The sequence below is a fragment of the Heterodontus francisci genome, chromosome 49 (genome assembly GCF_036365525.1).
Source record: "Heterodontus francisci isolate sHetFra1 chromosome 49, sHetFra1.hap1, whole genome shotgun sequence".
NCBI classification, from domain to species: domain Eukaryota; kingdom Metazoa; phylum Chordata; class Chondrichthyes; order Heterodontiformes; family Heterodontidae; genus Heterodontus; species Heterodontus francisci.
The window spans coordinates 11,121,443-11,147,442 of NC_090419.1; the positions used below are offsets into that span (position 1 = coordinate 11,121,443).

Genomic DNA, 26,000 nt, shown 5'->3' on the forward strand with positions numbered 1-26,000 from the left:
ACCTCCCCAGATCCCTCATCCCCACCTCCCCAGATCCCTCATCCGCACCTCTCCAGATCCCTCACCCCCACCTCCCCAGATCCCTCACCCCCACCTCCCCATATCCCTCACCCCCACCTCCCCAGATCCCTCAACCTCACTTCCCCATATCCCTCACCCCCACTTCCCCATATCCCTCACCCCCACCTCCACAGATCCCTCATCCCCATCTGCCCATCTTTCCAGATCACTCACCCCCACCTCCCCAGATCCCTCACCCAGACCTCCCCATATCTCTCAACTCTATCTCTCCAAATTCCTCATCCCCACCTCCCCAGGTCCCTCAACCTCACTTCCCCATATCCCTCACCCCCACCTCCCCAGATCCCTCACCCCCACTTCCCTATATCCCTCATCCCCACCTCCCCATATCCCTCCTCCCTGTCTCCCCATATCCCTACCTCCGCATATCCCTCAACCCTATCTTCTTCCAATATCCCTCTACCCCACCTCGCCACTTACCTCAAACCCACCTCCCCACCTGCTCCGCATATCCCTCAATTCCCCGCCAGTACTGAATTACCTGATCTCAATCAGTGTGGTTCTGAGCCCCATACACAGAACGGAAAGGGCCCAGGTTCCGCCTCTGCCTTGAGTTATCTGATCCCAGCGAGGGAGGGCGATTGTGAGATGGGGTGGAGGTTGTTGGGGGGGGTTGGTCCCGGAGGTTGGCTGGGACAATCCCGCCCCTATTCAGTGGGAAACCCCATCCCCACCTCACCCAACCCAACCCACATCCCTCCTTCACTGTAAAGGAATCGGCTAGCGTTTGAGTGCGATGCCTCCCTGAGTCGAGCAGCCTGCCAACTGTGTGCCACGCTGGTAAGGAGGGCGGGCGGCACTCAGGGAACCTCCTTGGGGGGGCAGAGGCGAGGACTGCAAGGGGCATTGGGGCGGGGGGGAGCTGGTGTGGGGAGGGAAGGGGAGGGGGTGGAAGAGGAAACAAAGATGGCGGGAAGCAGGCAGTGATGTCCCTTTAAGACATATACTGGGAAAGATTTCTATTTTCTCACCAGCACGAACTCAGCGGGCTCATAATCTCCTGATCGGTGAGTAAGGGAGCTGGCAGCGACTGAGGAAGTCAAACGCACAAGGTCAATTTTAAGGTGGAGTCGCTGTCACAGGGTTTGGTGACGGCTCCGTGTGTAAGTGTGAGCTTGGTGGAGTGGGGAGGACTGAGGGGGTACTGAGCCACACAGACGGAGGGTAGATCCCGGGCGCCTTCTCCTCGTCGGCCGATCTCTGCCGTGCCGGTGATGCGGAGGACTGCGGGGGAGTGGGGCAGTGCTATTCGACCGGGGTGGGCACACCTGGGAGCATACCCCCCCCGCCCCCCTCAAAGTTTCAACAAGGCCCTAAAATAGTTCAATATCTCAACAGCAAAAAAAAAAATCTTGTGTTTAAACTTCAGGTTAGTTGGGACTCATCCCGCACAGAGCCCTGGAGTCTTGCTGTGCCTTCAGGTTGGCGGGGCTGGGGGAGAGATGGAGGGGTTTGCCCTTTTTTTTTTAAATGAACCTCCCCCGGGGATATGGAGCCACATCATTGAGCACGTTACAGAGGCTGGGGAGGCAGCGGGGTAGGAGGTGGAGGTGAGAATGGAAGGAAAGGGGTAGGGAGAGGGAAGTGGGGGTCAGGGGTGGGGATGGGGGGGAGGAAGGACTGACCAGCAAATCCCCAGCACCTTTCACCACCTCGGGACAATGAAGGACTCCTTTTCTGAAGTGTGCTCACTGCTGTTAATTTAGGAAAAATGGCTGCCAATTTGTGCACAGCAGGATCCCACAAGCGCAATGTCAGAATGACCCAGATCAGCTGTTTTTTGTGATGTTGGTTGAGGGATAAATATCGGCCCCAGGACACTGGGGGGAACTCACCCCACCCCCCCAGACCCCCCTCAACCCCCCCGACCCCCCTCACCCCACCCCCCCAGACCCCCCTCACCCCACCCCCCCGACCCCCCTCCGACAGTGCGGCGCTCCCTCAGTACTGACCCTCCGACAATGCAGCACTCCCTCAGTACTGACCCTCCGACAGTGCGGCGCTCCCTCAGTACTGACCCTCCGACAGTGCAGCGCTCCCTCAGTACTGACCCTCCGACAGTGCGGCGCTCCCTCAGTACTGACCCTCCGACAGTGCGGCGCTCCCTGAGTACTGACCCTCCGACAGTGCGGCGCTCCCTCAGTACTGACCCTCCGACAGTGCAGCACTCCCTCAGTACTGACCCTCCGACAGTGCAGCACTCCCTCAGTACTGACCCTCTGACAGTGTGGCGCTCCCTCAGTACTGACCCTCCGACAGTGCAGCACTCCCTCAGTACTGACCCTCTGACAGTGCGGCGCTCCCTCAGTACTGACCCTCCGACAGTGCGGCGCTCCCTCAGTACTGACCCTCCGACAGTGCGGCTCTCCCTCAGTACTGACCCTCCGACAGTGCGGCTCTCCCTCAGTACTGCCACTGGGGGAGTTGGCCTGCATTACATTGACGGCCGTGCCTTCAGCTGCCTGGATCCTAAGTTCTGGAATTCCCTCCCTAAACCTCTCCGCCTCCCTCTCTCCTCCTTTAAGACGCTGCTTAAAAACCGACCTCTTTGACCGAGCTTTTGGTCGCCCGTCCCTAATATCTTTGTCCCTCTGTGACTGTGAACTGTCTTGGGACATCTCTGTGTGTACAGGCTCTTTGGAAAGGATTACTACTGTGATAGAAAGGTTGTTAGAAAGAGGCCTGATGGTGAAGGAGTTAAATTCTCCGCGCCTTGTGACTCTCCACTATTAACATTCAGCTCGAGATTTCTCTGCAGGGCTGGTCTGATTAATTCACAGCCCTCAACTCTTTCTCAGCAACTCTGTGGTGTTCATTGTGATCAAATGCCACATGCGTGGCTTCAGTGATGGGACACGGACACCCAACCTCTGCAGCACTCTTGAAATTCTCCGCACGCTGTCAGGAGGCTTTCATTCCTCGGACAGTGAATGGAGTGTCTGCCTGTGTCTACGTGCGTGTGTGGTGTGTGTGTGCATGCCTGGCTGCGGGCAGGCTTGGGCTTGACTGCGACGCCTCCCCCAGTCGAATACCTCACCGGGACTCACTTGCTGGGCTGACCTATGAAAAATGGCTGCACGGAATTGGGGCTGAGTTGGAAAATGTTGCCTTTCCTTATCCCCCCCACCCCAAAGGTCTCCTCTCCCCACCACCCTCAGCGCCCGATGGTCCTTGACCGGCCTTCGAGCTGTACCCCAGTACGTTAGCGAGGGAGCAGCTCCCGAGCCGGTGTCCATTCCCGGTGGGGTAAAGGCTCGTGTCTGCCGGATTCCGTCAGCCCAGGGGGTCCCGGCGCCTCGACTCACGCCCGCGGGTGGCCACGGCCAACTCGGCCCCAGCCCACGGGCGAATTCACCCTCAGCTGTTGGCCTGGAGATGTCTCCGGCTGGTCTGGGAATAAGGCCTGCAATGAGCGCACTGAGGTTGCTAAACTGCTCGGCCTCAGCTGGGCCTTGGACGGGAGTTGTAATTTTGTGTTTACTCCGCTCCCCTCGGTCGCCTCTTACCGCCGTTGACAACGGTGGCCTAGTTTAAAAATTGGCGACAACCGGAGCCTGCCTGGCCTTCAGGAGCCGTATGCGCATTCTCCGATTTCCATCACTGGTGGTGTCCCGTAAAACTGCAACCCCACGAGAGCAGAGTGGACCCACTAATTCACTGGTTCAAGTACGCATGTGGGCCGAGCTTAGAAATGGGTTTGGTCCCACGTGCTTATTGATTTCGCTGCTGTGTGACAGGCTCAAGGGGCTGAATGGCCTCTCGACTATATCATAGGTACAGCACAGAAACAGGCCATGCGGCCCACACGGTCACAACCCTTCCTGATTTTGAACGCCCCGATTAAATCTCCCCTTAACCTTCTCTGCTCTGAGGAGAACAATCCCAGCTTCTCCCAGTCTCTCCGCATTAACTGAAGTCCCTCATCCCTGGGATCATTCCGGTAAATCTCCCTCCGCACCCTCTCCGAGCCCTCGACATCCTTCTTAAAGTGCGGGGCCCGGAGTTTGGACACAATCCGCCTGCTGGGGCCTGACCCGTCAGTTATGACAGAAGTACAAGATTCGGACTGGAAATTGGGAGCTGAATTCTCTTTTTCTCTCCCTGGGCCCAGTTACCATACGAATTAGGAGCAGGAATAGGCCATTCAGCCCATCGAACCTGCTCCGCCATTTAATAAGAACATGGCTGATCTGTTTCTGTCTCAAATTCCGCACTCCCATCCCTCCCCGATAATCTCACCTCACAAGAATCTATCAACCTCCGCCTTAAGATTATTCAATGACCCCCCCCGCCCCCTCCACCACCTTCTGAGGCAGAGAATCCCAAAGTCGCACAACTCTCTGAGGGAAAAACATTTCTCCTCATCTCTGTCCTAAAAGGGTGTCCCCTAATTTTCAAACAGTGCCTCCTAGTTCTGGACTCACCCACAAGGGGAAACATCCCCTCCACATTCACCCTGTCAAGACCATTCAGGATCTTATATCAATCAAATCTCCCCTCACTCTTCTAAACTCCAGTGAAAACAAGCCCAGTCTGTCCGACCTTTCCTCATAAGACAACCCACTCATTCCAGGTATCAATCTAGTAAACCTCCTCTGAACTGCCTCCAACACAATCACATCCTTCCTTAAATAAGGAGACCAAAATTGCACACTGTATTCCAGATGTGGTCTCACCAATGTCCTGTATAACTGAAGCATAACATCCTAACTTTTATTTTCAATTCCTCTCGTAATAAAGGGTAACATTCCATTAGCCTTCTGTATTACTTTGCCGTACCTCTATACTAACTTTTTTGTGACTCTTGCACCAGAACACCTCGATCCCTCTGCACCTCGGAATTCTGTAGATGTTCTCCATTTAAGTAATACTCTGCTTTTTTATTCTTCCTGCCAAAGTGAACAACTTCACATTTTCCCACATTATACTCCGTCTGCCAGATTTTTGCCCATTCACTCAAACTATCTAGATCGGTCTGCAACCACCTTATGTCCTCTTCACAACATATTTTCCTACCTATCTTTGTGTCATCTGCAAGTTTAGCTACCATGCCATCACTCCCCTCGTCTAAGTCATTGATATAAATTGTAAAAAGTTATTCCTTCCTCTTTCCCACCTTCTAACCCAGCTCCATCTGATGGCTACGTTAGTACTGATTTCCATAAAACAACAATAGGTTGCATTTATATAGCGCCTTTAACGGAGTAAAGCGTCCCCGCGGTGTTTCACAGGAGTGTAAATCAGACAGAATTTAACCCCGAGCCACATCAGGAGATATTAAGGACGGGCGACCAAAAGCTCGGTCAAAGAGGTCGGTTTTTAAGCAGCGTCTTAAAGGAGGAGAGAGAGAGGCGGAGAGGTTTAGGGAGGGAATTCCAGAGCTTAGGGCCCCAGGCAGCTGAAGGCACGGCCGCCAATGGTGGAGCGATGGGAATCGGGGGATGGTCAAGAGGCCGGAATTGGAGAAGGGCAGAGATCTCGGAGGGTTGTAGGGGCTGGAGGAGGTTACAGAAATAGGGAGGGTTGTAGGGGCTGGAGGAGGTTACAGAGATAGGGAGGGTTAGAACATAGAACATAGAACATAGAACAGTACAGCACACTACAGGCCCTTCGGCCCACGATGTTGTGCCGAACCTTTAACCTACTCTAAGATCAAACTACCTACATACCCTTCATTCTACTATCATCCATGTACCTATCCAAGAGTCGCTTAAATGTCCCTAATGTATCTGCTTCTACTACCACCGCTGGCAGTGCATTCCACGCACCCACCACTCTCTGTGTATGCCTCTCATCATCTTGTACACCTCTATCAAGTCACCTCTCATCCTTCTTCGCTCCAATGAGAAAAGCCCTAGCACCCTCAATCTTTCTTCGTAGGACATGCCCTCCAGTCCAGGCAGCATCCTGGTAAATCTCCTCTGCACCCTCTCTAAAGCTTCCACATCCTTCCTATAATGAGGCGACCAGAACTGAACACAATATTCCAAGTGTGGTCTAACCAGGGCTTTATAGAGCTGCAGCATAACCTCGCGGCTCTTAAACTCAATCCCCCTGTTAATGAAAGCCAACACACCATACGCCTTCTTAACAACCCTATCAACTTGGGTGGCAACTTTGAGCGATCTATGGACATGGACCCCAAGATCCCTCTGTTCCTCCACACTACCAAGAATCCTGTCTTTAAGCCTGTATTCTGCATTCAAATTCAACCTTCCAAAATGAATCACTTCACACTTTTCCAGGTTGAACTCCATCTGCCACTTCTCAGCCCAGCTCTGCATCCTGTCAATGTCCCGTTGCAACCTGCAACAGCCTTCCACACTATCCACAACTCCAGCAACCTTTGTGTCATCGGCAAACTTGCTAACCCAGCCTTCCACTTCCTCATCCAAGTCATTTATAAAAATCACAAAGAGCAGAGGTCCCAGAACAGATCCTTGTGGAACACCACTGGTCACCGAGCTCCATGCTGAATACTTTCCATCTACTACCACCCTCTGACTTCTATGGACCAGCCAATTTTGTATCCAGACAGCCAACCTTCCCTGTATCCGATGCCTCCTTACTTTCTGAATGAGCCTACCATGAGAAACCTTATCAAACGCCTTGCTAAAATCCATATACACCACATCCACTGCTCTTCCTTCATCAATGTGTTTTGTCACATCTTCAAAGAATTCAATAAGGCTTGTGAGGCATGACCTGCCCCTCACAAAGCCATGCTGACTGTCTCTAATCAAACCATGCTTTTCCAAATAATCATAAATCCTGTCTCTCAGAATCCTCTCCAATAATTTGCCCACTACCGACGTAAGACTGACTGGTCTATAATTCCCAGGGTTATCCCTATTCCCTTTCTTGAACAAGGGAACAACATTTGCCACCCTCCAATCATCTGGTACTACTCCAGTGGACAGTGAGGACGCAAAGATCATCGCCAAAGGCGCAGTAATCTCTTCCCTCGCTTCCCGTAATATCCTTGGGTATATCCCGTCTGGCCCCAGGGACTTATCTATCCTCATGTCTTTCAGAATTTCCAGCACATCCTCCCTCTTAACCTCAACCTGTTCGAGCATATCAGCCTGTTCCACGCTGTCCTCACAAACGACCAGGTCCCTCTCACTAGTGAATACTGAAGCAAAGTATTCATTTAGGACCTCCCCTACCTCCTCCGACTCCAGGCACAAGTTCCCTCCACTATCCCTGATCGGCCCTACCCTCACTCTGGCCATCCTCTTGTTCCTCACATAAGTGTAGAACGCCTTGGGATTTTCCTTAATCCTACCCGCCAAGACTTTTTCATGTCCCCTTCTAGCTCTCCTAAGTCCATTCTTCAGTTCCTTCCTGGCTACCTTGTAACCCTCTAGAGCCCTGTCTGATCCTTGCTTCCTCAACCTTAAGTAAGCTTCCTTCTTCCTCTTGACTAGCTGTTCCACATCTCTTGTCATCCAAGGTTCCTTCACTCTACCATCCCTTCCCTGCCTCATCGGGACAAACCTATCCAGCAGTCGCAGCAAGTGCTCCCTAAATAACCTCCACATTTCTGTCGTGCATTTCCCTGAGAACATCTGTTCCCAATTTATGCTCCCCAGTTCCTGCCTAACAGCATTGTAATTTCCCCCTCCCCCAATTAAATATTTTCCCATCCCGTCTGCTCCTGTCCCTCTCCATGACTATAGTAAAGGTCAGGGAGTTGTGATCACTATCACCGAAATGCTCTCCCACCGAGAGATCTGCCACCTGGCCTGGTTCGTTGCCAAGCACCAAGTCCAACATAGTCTCCCCTCTAGTCGGCCTATCTACATATTGAGTCAGGAAACCTTCCTGGACACACCTGACAAAATCTGCTCCATCCAAACTATTTGCACTAAGGAGGTTCCAATCAATATTAGGGAAGTTGAAGTCACCCATGACAACAACCCTGTTACTTCTGCACCTTTCCAAAATCTGCCTCCCAATCTGTTCCTCCGTGTCTCTGTTGCTATTGGGGGGTCTATAGAGAACTCCCAACAAAGTGACTGCTCCTTTCCTGTTTCTGACTGGGGCTGGAGGATGTTACAGAGATAAGGGAGGGTTGTAGGGACTAGAGGAGGTTACAGAGATAGGGAGGGTTGTAGGGGGCTGGAGGAGGTTACAGAGATAGGGAGGGTTGTAGGGGGCTGGAGGAGGTTACAGAGATAGAATTAGAATTAGAACATTACAGCGCAGTACAGGCCCTTTGGCCCTCGATGTTGCGCCGACCTGTGAAACCATCTGACCTACACTATTCCATTTTCATCCATATGTCTATCCAATGACCACTTAAATGCCCCTAAAGTTGGCGAGTCTACTACTGCTGCAGGCAGGGCGTTCCACGCCCCTACTACTCTCTGAGTAAAGAAACTACCTCTGACATCTGTCCTATATCTATCACCCCTCAACTTAAAGCTATGTCCCCTCGTGTTTGCCATCACCATCCGAGGAAAAAGACTCTCACTATCCACCCTATCCAACCCTCTGATTATCTTATATGTCTCTATTAAGTCACCTCTCCTCCTCCTTCTCTCCAACGAAAACAATCTCAAGTCCCTCAGCCTTTCCTCGTAAGACCTTCCCTCCATACCAGGCAACATCCTAGTAAATCTCCTCTGCACCCTTTCCATAGCTTCCACATCCTTCCTATAATGCGGTGACCAGAACTGCACGCAATACTCCAGGTGCGGTCTCACCAGAGTTTTGTACAGCTGCAGCATGACCTCGTAGCTCCGAAACTCGACCCCCCTACTAATAAAAGCTAACACACCATATGCCTTCTTAACAGCCCTATTAACCTGGGTGGCAACTTTCAGGGATTTATGTACCTGGACACCAAGATCTCTCTGTTCATCTACACTACCAAGAATCTTCCCATTAGCCCAGTACTCTGCATTCCTGTTACTCCTTCCAAAGTGAATCACCTCGCACTTTTCTGCATTAAACTCCATTTGCCATCTCTCAGCCCAGCTCTGCAGCCTATCTATGTCCCTTTGGACCCTACAACATCCTTCGGCACTATCCACAACTCCACCGACCTTAGTGTCATCCGCAAATTTACTAACCCACCCTTCTACACCCTCTTCCAGGTCATTTATAAAAATGACAAACAGCAGTGGCCCCAAAACAGATCCTTGCGGTACACCACTATTAACTAAACTCCTGGATGAACATTTGCCATCAACCACCACCCTCTGTCTTCTTTCAGCTAGCCAATTTCTGATCCAAAGCTCTAAATCACCTTCAACCCCATACTTCCGTATTTTCTGCAATAGCCTACCGTGGGGAACCTTATCAAACGCCTTACTGAAATCCATATACACCACATCCACTGCTTTACCCTCATCCACCTGTTTGGTCACCTTCTCGAAAAACTCAATAAGGTTTGTGAGGCACGACCTACCCGTCACAAAACCGTGCTGACTATCGCTAATGAACTTATTCTTTTCAAGATGATTATAAATCCTGTCTCTTATAACCTTTTCCAACATTTTACCCACAACCGAAGTAAGGCTCACAGGTCTATAATTACCAGGGCTGTCTCTACTCCCCTTCTTGAACAAGGGGACAACATTTGCTATCCTCCAGTCTTCCGGCACTATTCCTGTCGACAATGACGACATAAAGATCAAGGACAAAGGCTCTGCAATCTCCTCCCTAGCTTCCCAGAGAATCCTAGGATAAATCCCATCTGGCCCAGGGGACTTATCTATTTTCACACTTTCCAAAATTGCTAACACCTCCTCCTTGTGAACCTCAATCCCATCTAGCCTAGTAGTCTGAATCTCAGTATTCTCCTCGACAACATTTTCTTTCTCTACTGTAAATACTGACGCAAAATATTCATTTAACACTTCCCCTAGCTCCTCCGATTCCACACACAACTTCCCACTACTATCCTTGATTGGCCCTAATCTAACTCTAGTCATTCTTTTATTCCTGATATACCTATAGAAAGCCTTAGGGTTTTCCCTGATCCTATCTGCCAATGACTTCTCGTGTCCTCTCCTTGCTCTTCTTAGCTCTCCCTTTAGATCCTTCCTGGCTAGCTTGTAACTCTCAAGCGCCCTAACTGAGCCTTCACGTCTCATCCTAACATAAGCCTTCTTCTTCCTCTTGACAAGCGCTTCAACTTCTTTAGTAAATCACGGCTCCCTCGCTCGACAACTTCCTCCCTGCCTGACAGGTACATACTTATCAAGGACACGCAGTAGCTGCTCCTTGAATAAGCTCCACATTTCGATTGTTCCCATCCCCTGCAGTTTCCTTCCCCATCCTACGCATCCTAAATCTTGCCTAATCGCATCATAATTTCCTTTCCCCCAGCTATAATTCTTGCCCTGCGGTATATACCTGTCCCTGCCCATCGCTAAGGTAAACCTAACCGAATTGTGATCACTATCACCAAAGTGCTCACCTACATCTAAATCTAACACCTGGCCGGGTTCATTACCCAGTACCAAATCCAATGTGGCATCGCCCCTGGTTGGCCTGTCTACATACTGTGTCAGGAAACCCTCCTGCACACACTGGACAAAAACTGACCCATCTAAAGTACTCGAACTATAGTATTTCCAGTCGATATTTGGAAAGTTAAAGTCCCCCATAACCACTACCCTGTTACTCTCGCCCCTGTCGAGAATCATCTTCGCTATCCTTTCCTCTTCATCTCTGGAACTATTCGGAGGTCTCTAGAAGACTCCCAACAGGGTGACCTCTCCTCTCCTGTTTCTAACCTCGGCCCATACTACCTCAGTAGACGAGTCCTCAAACGTCCTTTCTGTCGCTGTAATACTCTCCTTGATTAACAATGCCACACCCCCCCCTCTTTTACCATCTTCTCTGTTCTTACTGAAACATCTAAATCCCGGAATCTGCAACATCCATTCCTGCCCCTGCTCTACCCATGTCACCGAAATGGCCACTACATCGAGATCCCAGGTATCAACCCATGCTGCAAGCTCACCTACCTTATTCCGGATGCTCCTGGCGTTGAAGATAGGGAGGGTTGTAGAGGCTGGAGGAGGTTACAGAGATAGGGAGGGTTGTAGGGGGCTGGAGGAGGTTACAGAGATAGGGAGGGTTGTAGGGACTGGAGGAGGTTACAGTGATAGGGAGGGTTGTAGGGGCTGGAGGAGGTTACAGAGATAGGGAGGGAGGTGAGGGGCCATGGATGGATTTGAACACGAGGATGAGAATTTTAAAATTGAGGTATTGTTTGATTTGGAGACAGTGTAGGTCAGTGATCACAGTGGGTGACGGGTGAACGGGACTTGGTGCGAGTTAGGACACGGGGGCAGCAGAGATTTGGATCACCTCGAGTTTATGGAGGGTGGAATGTGGGAGGTTGGCCAGGGGAGCGCTGGAATAGTCAGGTTTAGAGGTAACGAGGGAGTGGATGAGGGTCTCAGCCGCAGATGAGCTGAGGAGGGGCAAAATTGGGCGATGTTACAGAGGTGGAAATGGGCAGTGCTGGTGGGAATATGTGGGTTATTAACTCTGATCAGGGTCAAATACTACAGCAAGGGTAGTGAACAGAGAGAGAGACATGGAGAGAAAGACAGACCGAGCGAGAGCAACAGGCAGACAGAGAGAGAGAGAGAGAGACCGACCGTCTCTGTCTGTCTGTCTGTTTCTCCATCTGTGAGAGAGAGTGAGACAGAGAGAAACTAATTTATACATTATTGAAAGTTTATCTCCAGTCAGCTTTATGTTTAATGTTCCCTCTCTCCTCTCTAGGAGTCTTCCTCATTCCTTACATCCTGGTTGCGCTGACTGGAGGGATTCCGATCTTTTTCCTGGAAATCGCGCTCGGACAGTTCATGAAAGCCGGAGGGATCAATGTGTGGAACATCGCTCCACTCTTCCAAGGTTGGCATTGAGCCTGGGCAGGGAGTCTGGGGTGGTGTCTTCACACCCGGGAACTGTGAACACACGATAACAGGGCTGTGAGAGACCTTCCTCCTCCTCGCCAGTACCCCAAAGCAGTGCAGATAGGCACTGATCAATGAGGTAGCTCCCCTGTCCCATTGAGACAAGAAGAATTGTTTTGCTAATGTACAGCTCCCTATCCGGACTATCTCCCAGTCTCTCTCCTGTGTCGCTACCTATTCCTCTCCCTATCTCTTTCTGTCCCCCTCTCTCCTCTCCCCCCTCTCTTTCTCTCCTTCACTCCTTCTCTCCCTCTTTCCTTCTCTCCCCCTCTCTCTGTGTCCCACTGCTCTCTCTCTCTGACCATTCTTTCTCTCTTTCTCCCCCTCCCTCCCTGTCTCTCTCTCTCACCCCTCCTCCCTCTCCCCCTCTCGCCTTCTCTTCCCCCCTCTCCCCCCCCTCCACTCCCTCAGCCCTCCTCTTCCCTCCTCTCCCCCTCCCTCTACCCTCCCCTCTCTCCCTCTCCCTCAGGCCCAGAGGTCGAAAAATTCTGAGAGGGGTTTGACAGGGTAGATACTGAGAGGCTGTCTTCCCCCCCCCACCCACCCTCCACTCCCCGGCTGAAGAGTCTGGAACGCGGGGGTCACAGTGTCAGGATAAGGGGTTGGTCATTTCGGACTGAGCTGGGGAGAAATTTCTTCACTCGGAGGGTTGTGAATCTTTGGAATTCTCTTCCCCCACCCCCCACCCCCCCCCCCCCCCCCCGCCCACCCCCAGGGAGCTGTGGATGCTCCGTCATTGAGTATATTCCAGACTGAGATCGATGGATTTTCGGGCACTGGCGGGAATGGAGGGATGGGGCGGGAAGGTGGGATTGAGATAGAAGATCAGTTATGATCGTGTTGAATGGGGGTGGGGGAGCAGGATCGAGGGGCCGAATGGCCCCACTCCAGTCCCTGTTTCTGAGTCAAGGCTGTTTCGCCTCTCGACGGTGCTTTCTCTGAGTGGCAAGATGCACTTTTTTATTCGTTCACGGGACGTGGGCATCGTGGGCAAAGTTGGGATTTATTGCCCCTTGAGAAGGTGGTGGGGGGGGAGCTGCCTCCTGGAATACGACTGAGTGTCTCGCTCGGCCGTTTCAGAGGGCAGTTAAGAGCCACATTACTGTGTGACTGGAGTCACATGTAGGACAGACCGGGCGAGGACGGCTGATTTCCTTCCCTAAAGGACATTGGTGATCCAGATGGGTTTTTCAGACAATCCAGTCATTTCATCATCACCATCACTGAGACTGCCTTTTTATTCCAGATTTAATTAATGAACGGAATTGAAATTCTCCCAGCTGCTGCAGTGGGATTTGAACTCATGTCTCTGCATCATTAAACCAGGTCTCTGGATTACTAGCCCAGCGACATTCCCACTGTGCCACCGTTCCCACAGATTCACTCTCTTTGTCCCTCTCTCCGACAGGCCTCGGCTATGCATCGATGGTGATCGTCTTCTTCTGCAACACCTATTACATCATGGTGTTGACCTGGGGCACTTACTATTTAGGGCACTCCTTCTCCGCCACCTTGCCCTGGGCCTCTTGCAACAACACCTGGAACACGCCCGCCTGCAGCGAGAGCTCCGGCCCGCCAGCCTGCGCCAATGGGACCGCCAGCGGTGCCACCCTGGGGTGCCAAAACCCGGTCGAGATGCCGTCGCCCATCGTTGAGTTCTGGGAGTAAGTGCGTTGGTGCCCCCCCCCCCCCCCCCCCGGGAATACTTTGTGCCGCTCCATCCTGGAACGCCAGCGTGATGTGGAGGAGGGGATTGGGTGTTGGGAGGTGTGTGGTGGGTGCAGGGTGAGGGGGGGGGGGCTCCAAGGACCCCCAGGCAGTCCAATCCTGGCCCCTCAATGGCCCGTCTCTCTCTCTCTCTCTCTCTGTGTCTCACTCCCTCCCCTCCATCCTCCACAGTGGTTGCCCAGTGTGACACCAAAGCCCATTTGGGTTCCCCTGCGTTGAGTTGGCAGCGTCGCACTGGACTCGGGTACAGTTAGCCCCACTCCCCCACCCTCGGCCAGTGCATGGTTGGAAGAGGAGAGACAGTTGGAGATTGGGCAGAGGGTGGGGAATAGAGAACATTATCTTCCATTTCCTTCATTGATATGGGGCCACAGGAATAGCAACTGGAAGATCGCTCTCCACTTTGGACGGTGAGCCGTCCCCTGGTGACCGATGATGTCGTCGGACGGCATTTCCATATGAGTCACTTTTCCTATGTTTTATTCTACCTCCGGTGATGAGGCGGATATTTTATGTGGATCTGTCCAGGTGTCTGACAAGAAGCCATGGATAGGTCCGGCCTTCCCTCAAGGCCTGAGAACGGGGGACGGGTGTGTTGGACTGGACGACTCCTTTTTATCATCCCTCAGTGTCTCACTCTCACCAGCCACCCCCCCCACCCCCCCCCCCCCCCACCACCTTCTCCAGTGGGATCTCTCTTGACGATTAAGCGGCAGGTCCCCGGGCTATCACTCGGTGGGGAGGGTGAGCATTGAGGGGTAGGGGGTGGGGGGAAGGGAGGGGATGAACACCTCGTGACGCAGCCAGAGCCCGAGCACAGCACGAGGCCACAAGTCCAACCCCATCCAAGCTTGTCGGATGATAGGGCAGACAATTGGTCCCCTGTTCTCTCGTCCCCATGTACATTTACCTCAGTTTCTCTCCTCGGCGTGGACTCCGAGTTCTCCGCCCTCTCACTCTGATGTTCTCTTGCAGCGCGCCGGGCAATCGGCTGCAACCGTCCGCGACCGTGGGGCGGTCTCGCAGCCGTAAGCAACTGACCAGGCACGGGAGAGGATTCGGACACCTGACCAGACGGGTGGTCAGGTCTGGTCAGTGCGATTTGAAACTTGACCCTTAACTAGCTCCCGTAGTGTCTTTGTCGCTGGCCTTTGGGTCTCGGTAATCTCATTTCATATGTCTCTCTCTCTCTCTCTCTCTCTCTCTCCCACACCTCCCCCTGGGGGCGCCAGCACTCCTTGCATGCGGGTCCTGGACACCAAGTGGTGGAAGGCTATTCGACTGTGTGGGAAGGGCGTTACATCACCACAAAGCCCCCAAACACTTGTCTTCACCTGGCGCTGTCCGCTTCGAGGGGGCTGCGAGGGGAGGCGGGCGACGGTGGTAGAGAGTGGGTGGATTGGGGCACCAGGCAGCACTGCCCGGCTCCTGACCGCGAGGACGCTGAGGCCAACTCAACCCCACCTCCCCATGCCCCCCGCAGCCCCGGAGATATAGAATCCCTCTGCATGGGAGGAGGCTATTCGGCCCATCGTGCCTGTGCTAGCTCTTTGAAATTTCTATCCAATTAATCCCACTCCCACCTGCTCTATCCCAATATTCTTGCAAATTTTTCCCCTTCCAGTATTCCTCCAATTCCCCTTTTGAAAGTTACTATTGAATCTGCTTCCACCGCCCTTTCAGGCAGCGCGTTCCAGATCACAACAACTTTTACTCCATCGCAATCCTTCCTGATTCTGAACGCCCCGATTAAATCTCCCCTTAACCTTCTCTGTTGTAAGGAGAACAACCCTGGCCTCTCCCAGTCTCTCCATAGAAACTTACAAAACAGGAGTGGGAGTAGGCCATTCGGCCCTTCGAGCCTGCTCTGCCATTCATTACGGTCATGGCTGATCATCCAACTCAGTAACCTGTTCCTGCTTTCCCCCCCATACCCTTTGATCCCTTTAGACCCAAGAGCTATATCTAACTCCTTCCTGAAAACACACAATGTTTTGGCCTCAACTGCTTTCTGTGGTAGCGAATTCCACAGGTTCACCACTCTCTGGGTGAAGGAATTTCTCCTCATCTCAGTCCTGAAAGGTTTACCCCGTATCTTTAGACAATGACCCTGGTTCTGGACTCCCCCACCATCGGGAACATCCTTCCTGCATCTACCCTGTCAAGTCCTGTTAGAATTTTACAGATTTCTATGAGATTCCCCCTCACTCTTCTGAACTCCATTGAATATAATCCTAACTGACTCAATCTCTCCTCATACGTCAGTCCCACCATCCCAGGAATCAGTCTGGTAAACCTTCGCTGCACTCCCTCTACAGCAAGAACATCCTTCCTCAGATAAGAAGACCAAAACTGCACACAATATTCCAGGTGTGGTCTCACCAAGGCCCTGTATAATTGCAGCAAGACATCCCTGCTCCTGTACTCGAATCCTCTCGCTATGAAGGCCAACATACCATTTGCCTTTTTTTACCACCTGTTGCACCTGCATGCTTACCTTCAGCGACTGGTGTACGAGAACACCCAGGTCTCGCTGCATATTCCCCTCTCTCAGTTTATAGCCATTCAGATAATAATCTGCCTTCCTGTTTTTGCTACCAAAGTGGATAACCTCACATTTATCCACATTATACTGCATCTGCCATGCATTAGCCCACTCACTCAACTTGTCCAAATCACCCTGAAGCCTCTCTGCATCCTCCTCACAACTCACTCTCCCACCCAGTTTTGTGTCATCTGCAAATTTGGAGATATTACATTTAGTTCCCTTATCTAAATCATTAATATATATTGTGAATAGCTGGGGTCCCAGCACCGATCCCTGCGGTACCCCACTAGTCACTGCCTGCCATTCGGAAAAAGACCCATTAATCCCTTCTCTTTGTTTCCTGTCCGCCAACCAATTTTCTATCCATCGCAATACACTACCCCCAATCCCATGCACTTTAATTTTACATGCTAATCTCTTATGTGGGACTTTGTCAAAAGCCTTCTGACAGTCCAAATAAACCATATCCACTGGCTCCCCCTCATCAACTCGACTAGTTACATCCTCGAAGAATTCGAGTAGATTTGTAAAGCATGATTTCCCTTTTGTAAATCCATGCTGACTCTGCCCGATTCCACCACTGTTCTCCAAGTGCTCTGCTATAAAACCTTTGATAATGGACTCTAGAATTTTCCCCACTACCGACGTCAGGCTGACTGGTCTATAATTCCCTGTTTTCTCTCCACCTCCCTTTTTAAATAGTGGGATTACATCATCTACCCATATCAGTGCAATCCCACATCCCTGGGACCATTCCAGTAAATCTCCTCCCCGAGGCACTGACATCCTTCCTAAAGTGTGGGGCCCGGAGCTGGACACAATCCTCCTGCTGGGGCCTGACCAGTGTTTTATAAAGTCTTAGCGAAACCTCCTTGTTTTTGTACTCGCTGTCTCTATTGGGATTGGGAGTCAGAGGTGGAAAAGGTCAAAGTTCCCAGCTGCTTGGTGACCGAGACTTGTTTGCCCCCATCTGCCCCCTCCCCGGTCAGTGGCAGGTCAGCCTTGGTGACGGGGCATGATGTGGGTGAGGGGGAGCCTTGGAGGAGGGAGTGTTCCTGCTTGTGCGTCTACCCAAGCTGCACGCGGGTGCGAGTACGCTGGTCCTCGTGGGCGCCAGGTTGGGCATCATTGTTGGCGCAGTGTGTGGCCGAGCTTGACCTTTGCCCCCCTCCCCCGCCCGACCATGCACACCCAGGCTGACCTGCACTCATTCTTGCAGGAGGAAGGTGCTGAACCTCTCGAGTGGACTGGAGGAGGTCGGGGGGCTGAGCTGGGAGCTGACCCTCTGCTTGGCGGCAACATGGCTCGTGGTGTACTTCTGTGTCTGGAAGGGGGTGAAGTCTACTGGAAAGGTAGGACCATCGGCTAGCTCAGGAAAGGAGACTGGGGACTGGTGGGAGGGAGGCAATATCCCCTTCACATTCACTCCCACTGTACACAATCCCAATGGACACAAACCCTTCCCGTTCACTCCCACTGTACACAATCCCAATGGACCCAAAACCCTTGCTATTTACTCCCACTGTACACAATCCCAAATGACCCAAACCCCTTCCCGTTCACTCCCATTGTACACAATCCCAATGGTCCCAAACCCCTTCACATTCACTCCCATTGTACACAATCCCAATGGACCCAAACCCCGTCCCATTCAATCCCACTCAACACAATCCCAATAGATCCAAACCTCTTCCCATTCACACCCACTGTACACAATCCCAATGGACCCAAACTCCTTCCCGTTCACTCTCATTGTACACAATCCCAATGAACCCAAACCCCTTCCCATTCACTCCCACTCAACACAATCCCAATAGACCCAAACCCCTTCCCATTCAATCCCATTGAACACAATCCCAATGGACCCAAACTCCTTCCCATTCACTCCCACTGTACACAATCCCAATGGACCCAAACTCCTTCCCGTTCACTCTCGTTGTACACAATCCCAATGGACCCAAACTCCTTCCCATTCACTCCCACTGTCCACAATCCCAATGGACCCAAACCTCTTCCCATTCACTCCCATTGAACACAATCCCAATGGACGCAAACCCCTTCCCATTCACTCCCATTGAACACAATCCCAATGGACCCAAACTCCTTCCCATTCACTCCCACTGTTCACAATCCCAATGGACCCAAACTCCTTCCCGTTCACTCTCGTTGTACACAATCCCAATGGACCCAAACCCCTTCCCATTCACTCCCATTGAACACAATCCCAATGGATCCAAACTCCTTCCCATTCACTCCCACTGTACACAATCCCAATGGACACAAACCCCTTCCCATTCACTCCCACTCAACACAATCCCAATAGACCCAAAACCCTTCCCATTCACACCCACTGTACACAATCCCAATGGACCCAAACTCCTTCCCATTCACTCCCACTGTACACAATCCCAATGGACCCAAACTCCTTCCCGTTCACTCTCGTTGTACACAATCCCAATGGACCCAAACCCCTTCCCATTCACTCCCATTGAACACAATCCCAATGGACCCAAACCCCTTCCTATTCACTCCCACTCAACACAATCCCAATAGATCCAAACCTCTTCCCATTCACACCCACTGTACAAAATCCCAATGGACCCAAACTCCTTCCCGTTCACTCTCATTGTACACAATCCCAATGGACCCAAACCCCTTCCCATTCACTCCCATTGAACACAATCCCAATGGACCCAAACTCCTTCCCATTCACTCCCACTGTACACAATCCCAATGGACCCAAACCCCTTCCCATTCACTCCCATTGAACACAATCCCAATGGACGCAAACCCCTTCCCATTCACTCCCACTGTACACAATCCCAATGGACCCAAACTCCTTCCCGTTCACTCTCGTTGTACACAATCCCAATGGACGCAAACCCCTTCCCATTCACTCCCATTGAACACAATCCCAATGGACCCAAACTCCTTCCCATTCACTCCCACTGTTCACAATCCCAATGGACCCAAACTCCTTCCCGTTCACTCTCGTTGTACACAATCCCAATGGACCCAAACCCCTTCCCATTCACTCCCATTGAACACAATCCCAATGGATCCAAACTCCTTCCCATTCACTCCCACTGTACACAATCCCAATGGACCCAAACCCCTTCCCATTCACTCCCACTCAACACAATCCCAATAGACCCAAAACCCTTCCCATTCACACCCACTGTACACAATCCCAATGGACCCAAACTCCTTCCCATTCACTCCCACTGTACACAATCCCAATGGACCCAAACTCCTTCCCGTTCACTCTCGTTGTACACAATCCCAATGGACCCAAACCCCTTCCCATTCACTCCCATTGAACACAATCCCAATGGACCCAAACCCCTTCCTATTCACTCCCACTCAACACAATCCCAATAGATCCAAACCTCTTCCCATTCACACCCACTGTACAAAATCCCAATGGACCCAAACTCCTTCCCGTTCACTCTCATTGTACACAATCCCAATGGACCCAAACCCCTTCCCATTCACTCCCATTGAACACAATCCCAATGGACCCAAACTCCTTCCCATTCACTCCCACTGTACAAAATCCCAATGGACCCAAACTCCTTCCCATTCACTCCCATTGTACACAATCCCAATGGACCCAAACCCTTTCCCATTCACTCCCATTGAACACAATCCCAATGGACCCAAACTCCTTCCCATTCACTCCCACTGTACACAATCCCAATGGACCCAAACCCCTTCCCATTCACTCCCATTGAACACAATCCCAATGGACGCAAACCCCTTCCCATTCACTCCCACTGTACACAATCCCAATGGACCCAAACTCCTTCCCGTTCACTCTCGTTGTACACAATCCCAATGGACCCAAACTCCTTCCTATTCACTCCCATTGAACACAATCCCAATGGACCCAAACTCCTTCCCATTCACTCCCACTGTACACAATCCCAATGGACCCAAACCCCTTCCCATTCACTCCCATTGAACACAATCCCAATGGACGCAAACCCCTTCCCATTCACTCCCATTGAACACAATCCCAATAGATCCAAACCTCTTCCCATTCACACCCACTGTACAAAATCCCAATGGACCCAAACTCCTTCCCGTTCACTCTCATTGAACACAATCCCAATGGACCCAAACCCCTTCCCATTCAATCCCATTGAACACAATCCCAATGGACCCAAACCCCTTCCCATTCACTCCCACTGTACACAATCCCAATGGACCCAAACTCCTTCCCGTTCACTCTCGTTGTACACAATCCCAATGGACCCAAACCCCTTCCCATTCACTCCCATTGAACACAATCCCAATGGACCCAAACCCCTTCCTATTCACTCCCACTCAACACAATCCCAATAGATCCAAACCTCTTCCCATTCACACCCACTGTACAAAATCCCAATGGACCCAAACTCCTTCCCGTTCACTCTCATTGTACACAATCCCAATGGACCCAAACCCCTTCCCATTCACTCCCATTGTACACAATCCCAATGGACCCAAACTCCTTCCCATTCACTCCGACTGTACACAATCCCAATGGACCCAAACCCCTTCCCATTCACTCCCATTGAACACAATCCCAATTGACGCAAACCCCTTCCCATTCACTCCCATTGAACACAATCCCAATGGACCCAAACTCCTTCCCATTCACTCCAACTGTACACAATCCCAATGGACTCAAACCCCTTCCCATTCACTCCCATTGAACACAATCCCAATGGACGCAAACCCCTTCCCATTCACTCCCATTGAACACAATCCCAATGGACCCAAACTCCTTCCCATTCACTCCCACTGTACACAATCCCAATGGACCCAAACTCCTTCCCGTTCACTCTCGTTGTACACAATCCCAATGGACCCAAACTCCTTCCCATTCACTCCCATTGAACACAATCCCAATGGACCCAAACTCCTTCCCATTCACTCCCATTGTACACAATCCCAGGTCTGTCACTGTATAACACTGGGGTACAGTACTGGTGGGGACAGGTCTGTCACTGTATAACACTGGGGTACAGTACTAGTGGGGACAGGTCTGTCACTGTATAACACTGGGGTACAGTACTGGTGGGGACAGGTCTGTCACTGTATAACACTGGGGTACAGTACTGCTGGTCAGGTCTGTCACTGTATAATACTGGAGTACAGTACTGGTGTGGACAGGTCTGTGACTGTATAACACTGGGGTACAGTACTGGTGGGGACAGGTCTGTCACTGTATAACACTGGGGTACAGTACTGGTGGGGACAGGTCTGTCACTGTATAACATTGGGGTACAGTACTGGTGGGTACAGGTCTGTCACTGTATAACACTGGAGTACAGTACTGGTGGGGACAGGTCTGTCTCTGTAATTAATAAATAATTCCCCTCTGACTGACCCCAGGATGTAGTGTGCAGCAATTCCCCTCTGACTGACCCCATGATGTAGTGTGCAGCAATTCCCCTCTGACTGACCCCAGGATGTAGTGTGCAGCAATTCCCCTCTGACTGACCCCAGGATGTAGTGTGCAGCAATTCCCCTCTGACTGACCCCAGGATGTAGTGTGCAGCAATTCCCCTCTGACTGACCCCAGGATGTAGTGCGTAGCAATTATCCTTTAACTGACCTCAGGATGTGCTTTGGACCAACACACTCTCAGTGACCTCAGGATGTGCCCTGGAGCAGTCACCCCCTATGTCTGGCCTCAGGGTGTGGTGTGCCTCTATGCAGCACGAAGACCTTGTCGGCGTTAAAGGGGCAGGCCAGGCTGAATACCTTCAGTACTTTAGTTTAGAGATACAGCACTGAAACAGGCCCTTCGGCCCATCGAGTCTGTGCCGACCATCAACCACCCAATTATACTAATCCTACACTAATCCCATATTCCTACCACATCCCCACCTGTTCCTATATTTCCCTACCACCTACCTATACTAGGGGCAATTTATAATGGCCAATTTACCTACCAACCAGCAAGTCTTTTGGCTTGTGGGAGGAAACCGGAGCACCCGGAGAAAACCCACGCGGTCACAGGGAGAACTTGCAAACTCCACACAGGCAGTACCCAGAATTGAACCCGGGTCGCTGGAGCTGTGAGGCTGCGGTGCTAACCACTGCGCCACTGTGCCGCCCATACTGACGTGCCAGACGGTGCAGATTCACCCCCTCAGTCCTGCCAATGTGTAGCCATGTCAGGGCCAGGAGTCCTTGGAGGACACTTGTCTCTGCGCAGCTCACTTCTGTGCAGTAAACTCCAGGCCGGGGTTAATCCCCGAGAGGGAGTCTCCCAACCAGGAACTTCATGGTGTATTTGGATATTGCTGTGGAAACGGCTCAAAGGCCCAGCCAGTTTGCCTGGGGCCTGAACACACATCAATTATGAGGATTTCAGACAAGGCCAAGACTCGTCCTCCAAACTCCGTCTCCATGGCAACGCCAGTCGATCCTTAGAACAGTCTTGGCCTCCCAGCAGGAGAAAAACCTTCTCTCTCTCTCTCTCTCTCGCTCTCTCTCTCTGTCTCTCTGTCTCTCTCTTCCGATCTTTCTCTCTCTGTCTTTCTCTCTCTGTCTCTCTCTTCCTATCTTTCTCTCTCTGTCTCTCTCTGTCTCTCTCTCTCTGTCTCTCTCTCTGTCTCTCTCTCTCGCTCTCTCTCTCTCTGTCTCTCTGTCTCTCTCTTCCGATCTTTCTCTCTCTGTCTCTCTCTCTGTCTCTCTCTCTCTGTCTTTCTCTCTCTGTCTCTCTCTTCCTATCTTTCTCTCTCTGTCTCTCTCTCTCTGTCTCTCTCTCTCTCTGTCTCTCTCTCTCTGTCTCTCTCTTCCTATCTTTCTCTCTGTGTCTCTCTCTCACTGTCTGTCTGTCTCTCTCTCTCTGTCTCTCTCTCTGTCTCTCTCTCTATCTTTCTCTTTCTGTCTCTCTCTGTCTCTCTCTCTCTGTCTGTCTCTGTCTCTCTCTCTGTCTCTGTCTCACTCTCTCTGTCTCTCTCTCTCTCTTTCCCTTTCTCTCTCTTTCTGTCTCTCTCTCTCTCTGTCTCACTCTCTCTCTCTCTCTCTCTGTCTCTCTCTCTGTCTCTCTCTCTATCTTTCTCTCTCTGTCTCTCTCTGTCTCTCTCTCTCTGTCTGTCTCTGTCTCTCTCTCTGTCTCTGTCTCACTCTCTCTGTCTCTCTCTCTCTCTGTCTCACTCTCTCTGTCTCTCTCTCTGTCTCTCTCTCTCTCTGTCTCACTCTCTGTCTCTCTCTCTGTCTCTCTCTCTGTCTCTCTCTCTTTCCCTTTCTCTCTCTTTCTGTCTCTCTCTCTCATGCTCTCTCTCTCTCCCTCCCTTTCTCTCTATCTCTCCCTCTCTCTCTCCCATTCTCTCTCTCTCTCTGTCTCTCTCTCTGTCTCTCTCTCTATCTTTCTCTCTCTGTCTCTCTCTCTCTGTCTGTCTCTGTCTCTCTCTCTGTCTCTCTCTCTCTCTGTCTCACTCTCTCTGTCTCTCTCTCTGTCTGTCTCTCTCTCTTTCCCTTTCTCTCTCTTTCTGTCTCTCTCTCTCATGCTCTCTCTCTCTCCCTCCCTTTCTCTCTATCTCTCCCTCTCTCTCTCCCATTCTCTCTCTCTCTCTGTCTCTCTCTCTCTGAATCTCTCTCTCCCTTTCTCTCTCTCTCTCTCTCTCTCTCTCTCTCTCTCTCTCTCTCTCTCCTCTCTCCCTCTCTCTCCCTCTCTCTCTCTCTCTCTCTCTCTCTCTCTCTCTATACTGTGGTGATGTGATCTATAATGCTCGACCTCAGCCAAATTTACAATGGACCCTCTTCCTCCTCCCCGCTCACCTGAATTTAGTAAAGAGGTGTCTCTGTGCCTCCTCTCTGCCACCACCCACGTCTCCGTCTTTTCAGAGGGGTGGTTGGTGTTTATCTTACCCCCACTCAACCCCTTCCCTACCCGGATATTCTCACTCTGAACCTTCACTCCTTCCCGTTCCAAAGATGTCGAGAACTCGCTGGAGTCCAGTGGTGGGAAGGTGAAGAATGAGTGAGACAAACAGGGAGATGGAATAGATCCTGCATTGTCTGCAGCTCCTTTCACCTCCTCAGGGCTCCCCCAAAACACCTCAGAGACCAGGAAGGAGTTTCTGAACTCAGCTGACTGTTGTAATATAGGAAACGCAGCAGCTAATTTGCACACAGCAAGTTCCCACAAACAGCAATGTCATAAATGACCCAGATCATCTGTTGGTTCAGGGATAAATATCGGCCCCCGGACACCGGGGAGACCTCCCCCCAACACCCCTCTTCCAATAGTGACCATGGGATCTTTTACACCCACCGGAGAGGGCAGACGGGGGACTCGGGCTTAACGTCTCATCCTGAAAGACGGCCCCACCGACAGTGCGGCGCTCCCTCAGTACTGACTCTCCGACAGTGCGGCGCTCCCTCAGTACTGACCCTCCGACAGTGCGGTGCTCCCTCAGTACTGACCCTCCGACAGTGAGGCACTCCCTCAGTACTAACCCTCCGACAGTGCGGCGCTCCCTCAGTACTGACCCTCCGAAAGTGAGGCACTCCCTCAGTACTAACCCTCCAACAGTGCGGCACTCCCTCAGTACTGACCCTCAGATAGTGCGGCGCTCCCTCAGTACTGACCCTGTGACAGTGCGGCACTCCCTCAGTACTGACCCTCCGACAGTGTGGCACTCCCTCAGTACTGACGCTCCGACAGTACGGCGCTCCCTCTGTACTGACCCTCCGGCAGTGCGGCACTCCCTCAGTACTGACCCTCCGACAGTGCGGCGCTCCCTCAGTACTGACCCTCCGACAGTGCGGCACTCCCTCAGTACTGACCCTGTGACAGTGCGGCACTCCCTCAGTACTGACCCTCCGACAGTGTGGCACTCCCTCAGTACTGACGCTCCGACAGTACGGCGCTCCCTCAGTACTGACCCTCCGACAGTGCGGCACTCCCTCAGTACTGACCCTCCGACAGTGCGGCGCTCCCTCAGTACTGACCCTCCGACAGTGCGGCACTCCCTCAGTACTGACCCTCTGACAGTGCGGCACTCCCTCAGTACTGAACCTCCGGCAGTGCGGCGCTCCCTCAGTACTGACCCTCCGACAGTGCGGCGCTCCCTCAGTACTGACCCTCCGACAGTGTGGGCTCCCTCAGTACTGACCCTCCGACAGTGTGGGCTCCCTCAGTACTGACCCTCCGACAGTGTGGGCTCCCTCAGTACTGACCCTCCGACAGTGTGGGCTCCCTCAGTACTGACCCTCCGACAGTGTGGGCTCCCTCAGTACTGACCCTCCGACAGTGCGGCACTCCCTCAGTACTGACCCTCCGACAGTGTGGGCTCCCTCAGTACTGACCCTCCGACAGTGTGGGCTCCCTCAGTACTGACCCTCCGACAGTGTGGGCTCCCTCAGTACTGACCCTCCGACAGTGTGGGCTCCCTCAGTACTGACCCTCCGACAGTGCGGGCTCCCTCAGTACTGACCCTCCGACAGTATGGGCTCCCTCAGTACTGACCCTCCGACAGTGTGGGCTCCCTCAGTACTGACCCTCCGACAGTGCGGGCTCCCTCAGTACTGACCCTCCGACAGTGCGGGCTCCCTCAGTACTGACCCTCCGACAGTGCGGGCTCCCTCAGTACTGACCCTCCGACAGTGCGGGCTCCCTCAGTACTGACCCTCCGACAGTGCGGGCTCCCTCAGTACTGACCCTCCGACAGTGCGGCGCTCCCTCAGTA

General features: G+C 52.1%; 1 protein-coding gene across 2 annotated transcripts in view; it reads left to right on the forward strand.

Annotated features, from left to right (window-relative positions):
* LOC137358284 (creatine transporter-like) overlaps positions 1 to 26,000 on the forward strand; it is a 59,791-nt gene that overhangs the window by 18,431 nt on the left and 15,360 nt on the right. For both annotated transcript variants that reach the window (XM_068024198.1, XM_068024199.1), the window contains exons 2-4: positions 11,836 to 11,967; positions 13,438 to 13,693; positions 17,525 to 17,657. In XM_068024198.1, coding sequence (XP_067880299.1) covers positions 11,836 to 11,967; positions 13,438 to 13,693; positions 17,525 to 17,657 — 521 coding nt within the window. The remainder of the gene's footprint in view (positions 1 to 11,835; positions 11,968 to 13,437; positions 13,694 to 17,524; positions 17,658 to 26,000) is intronic.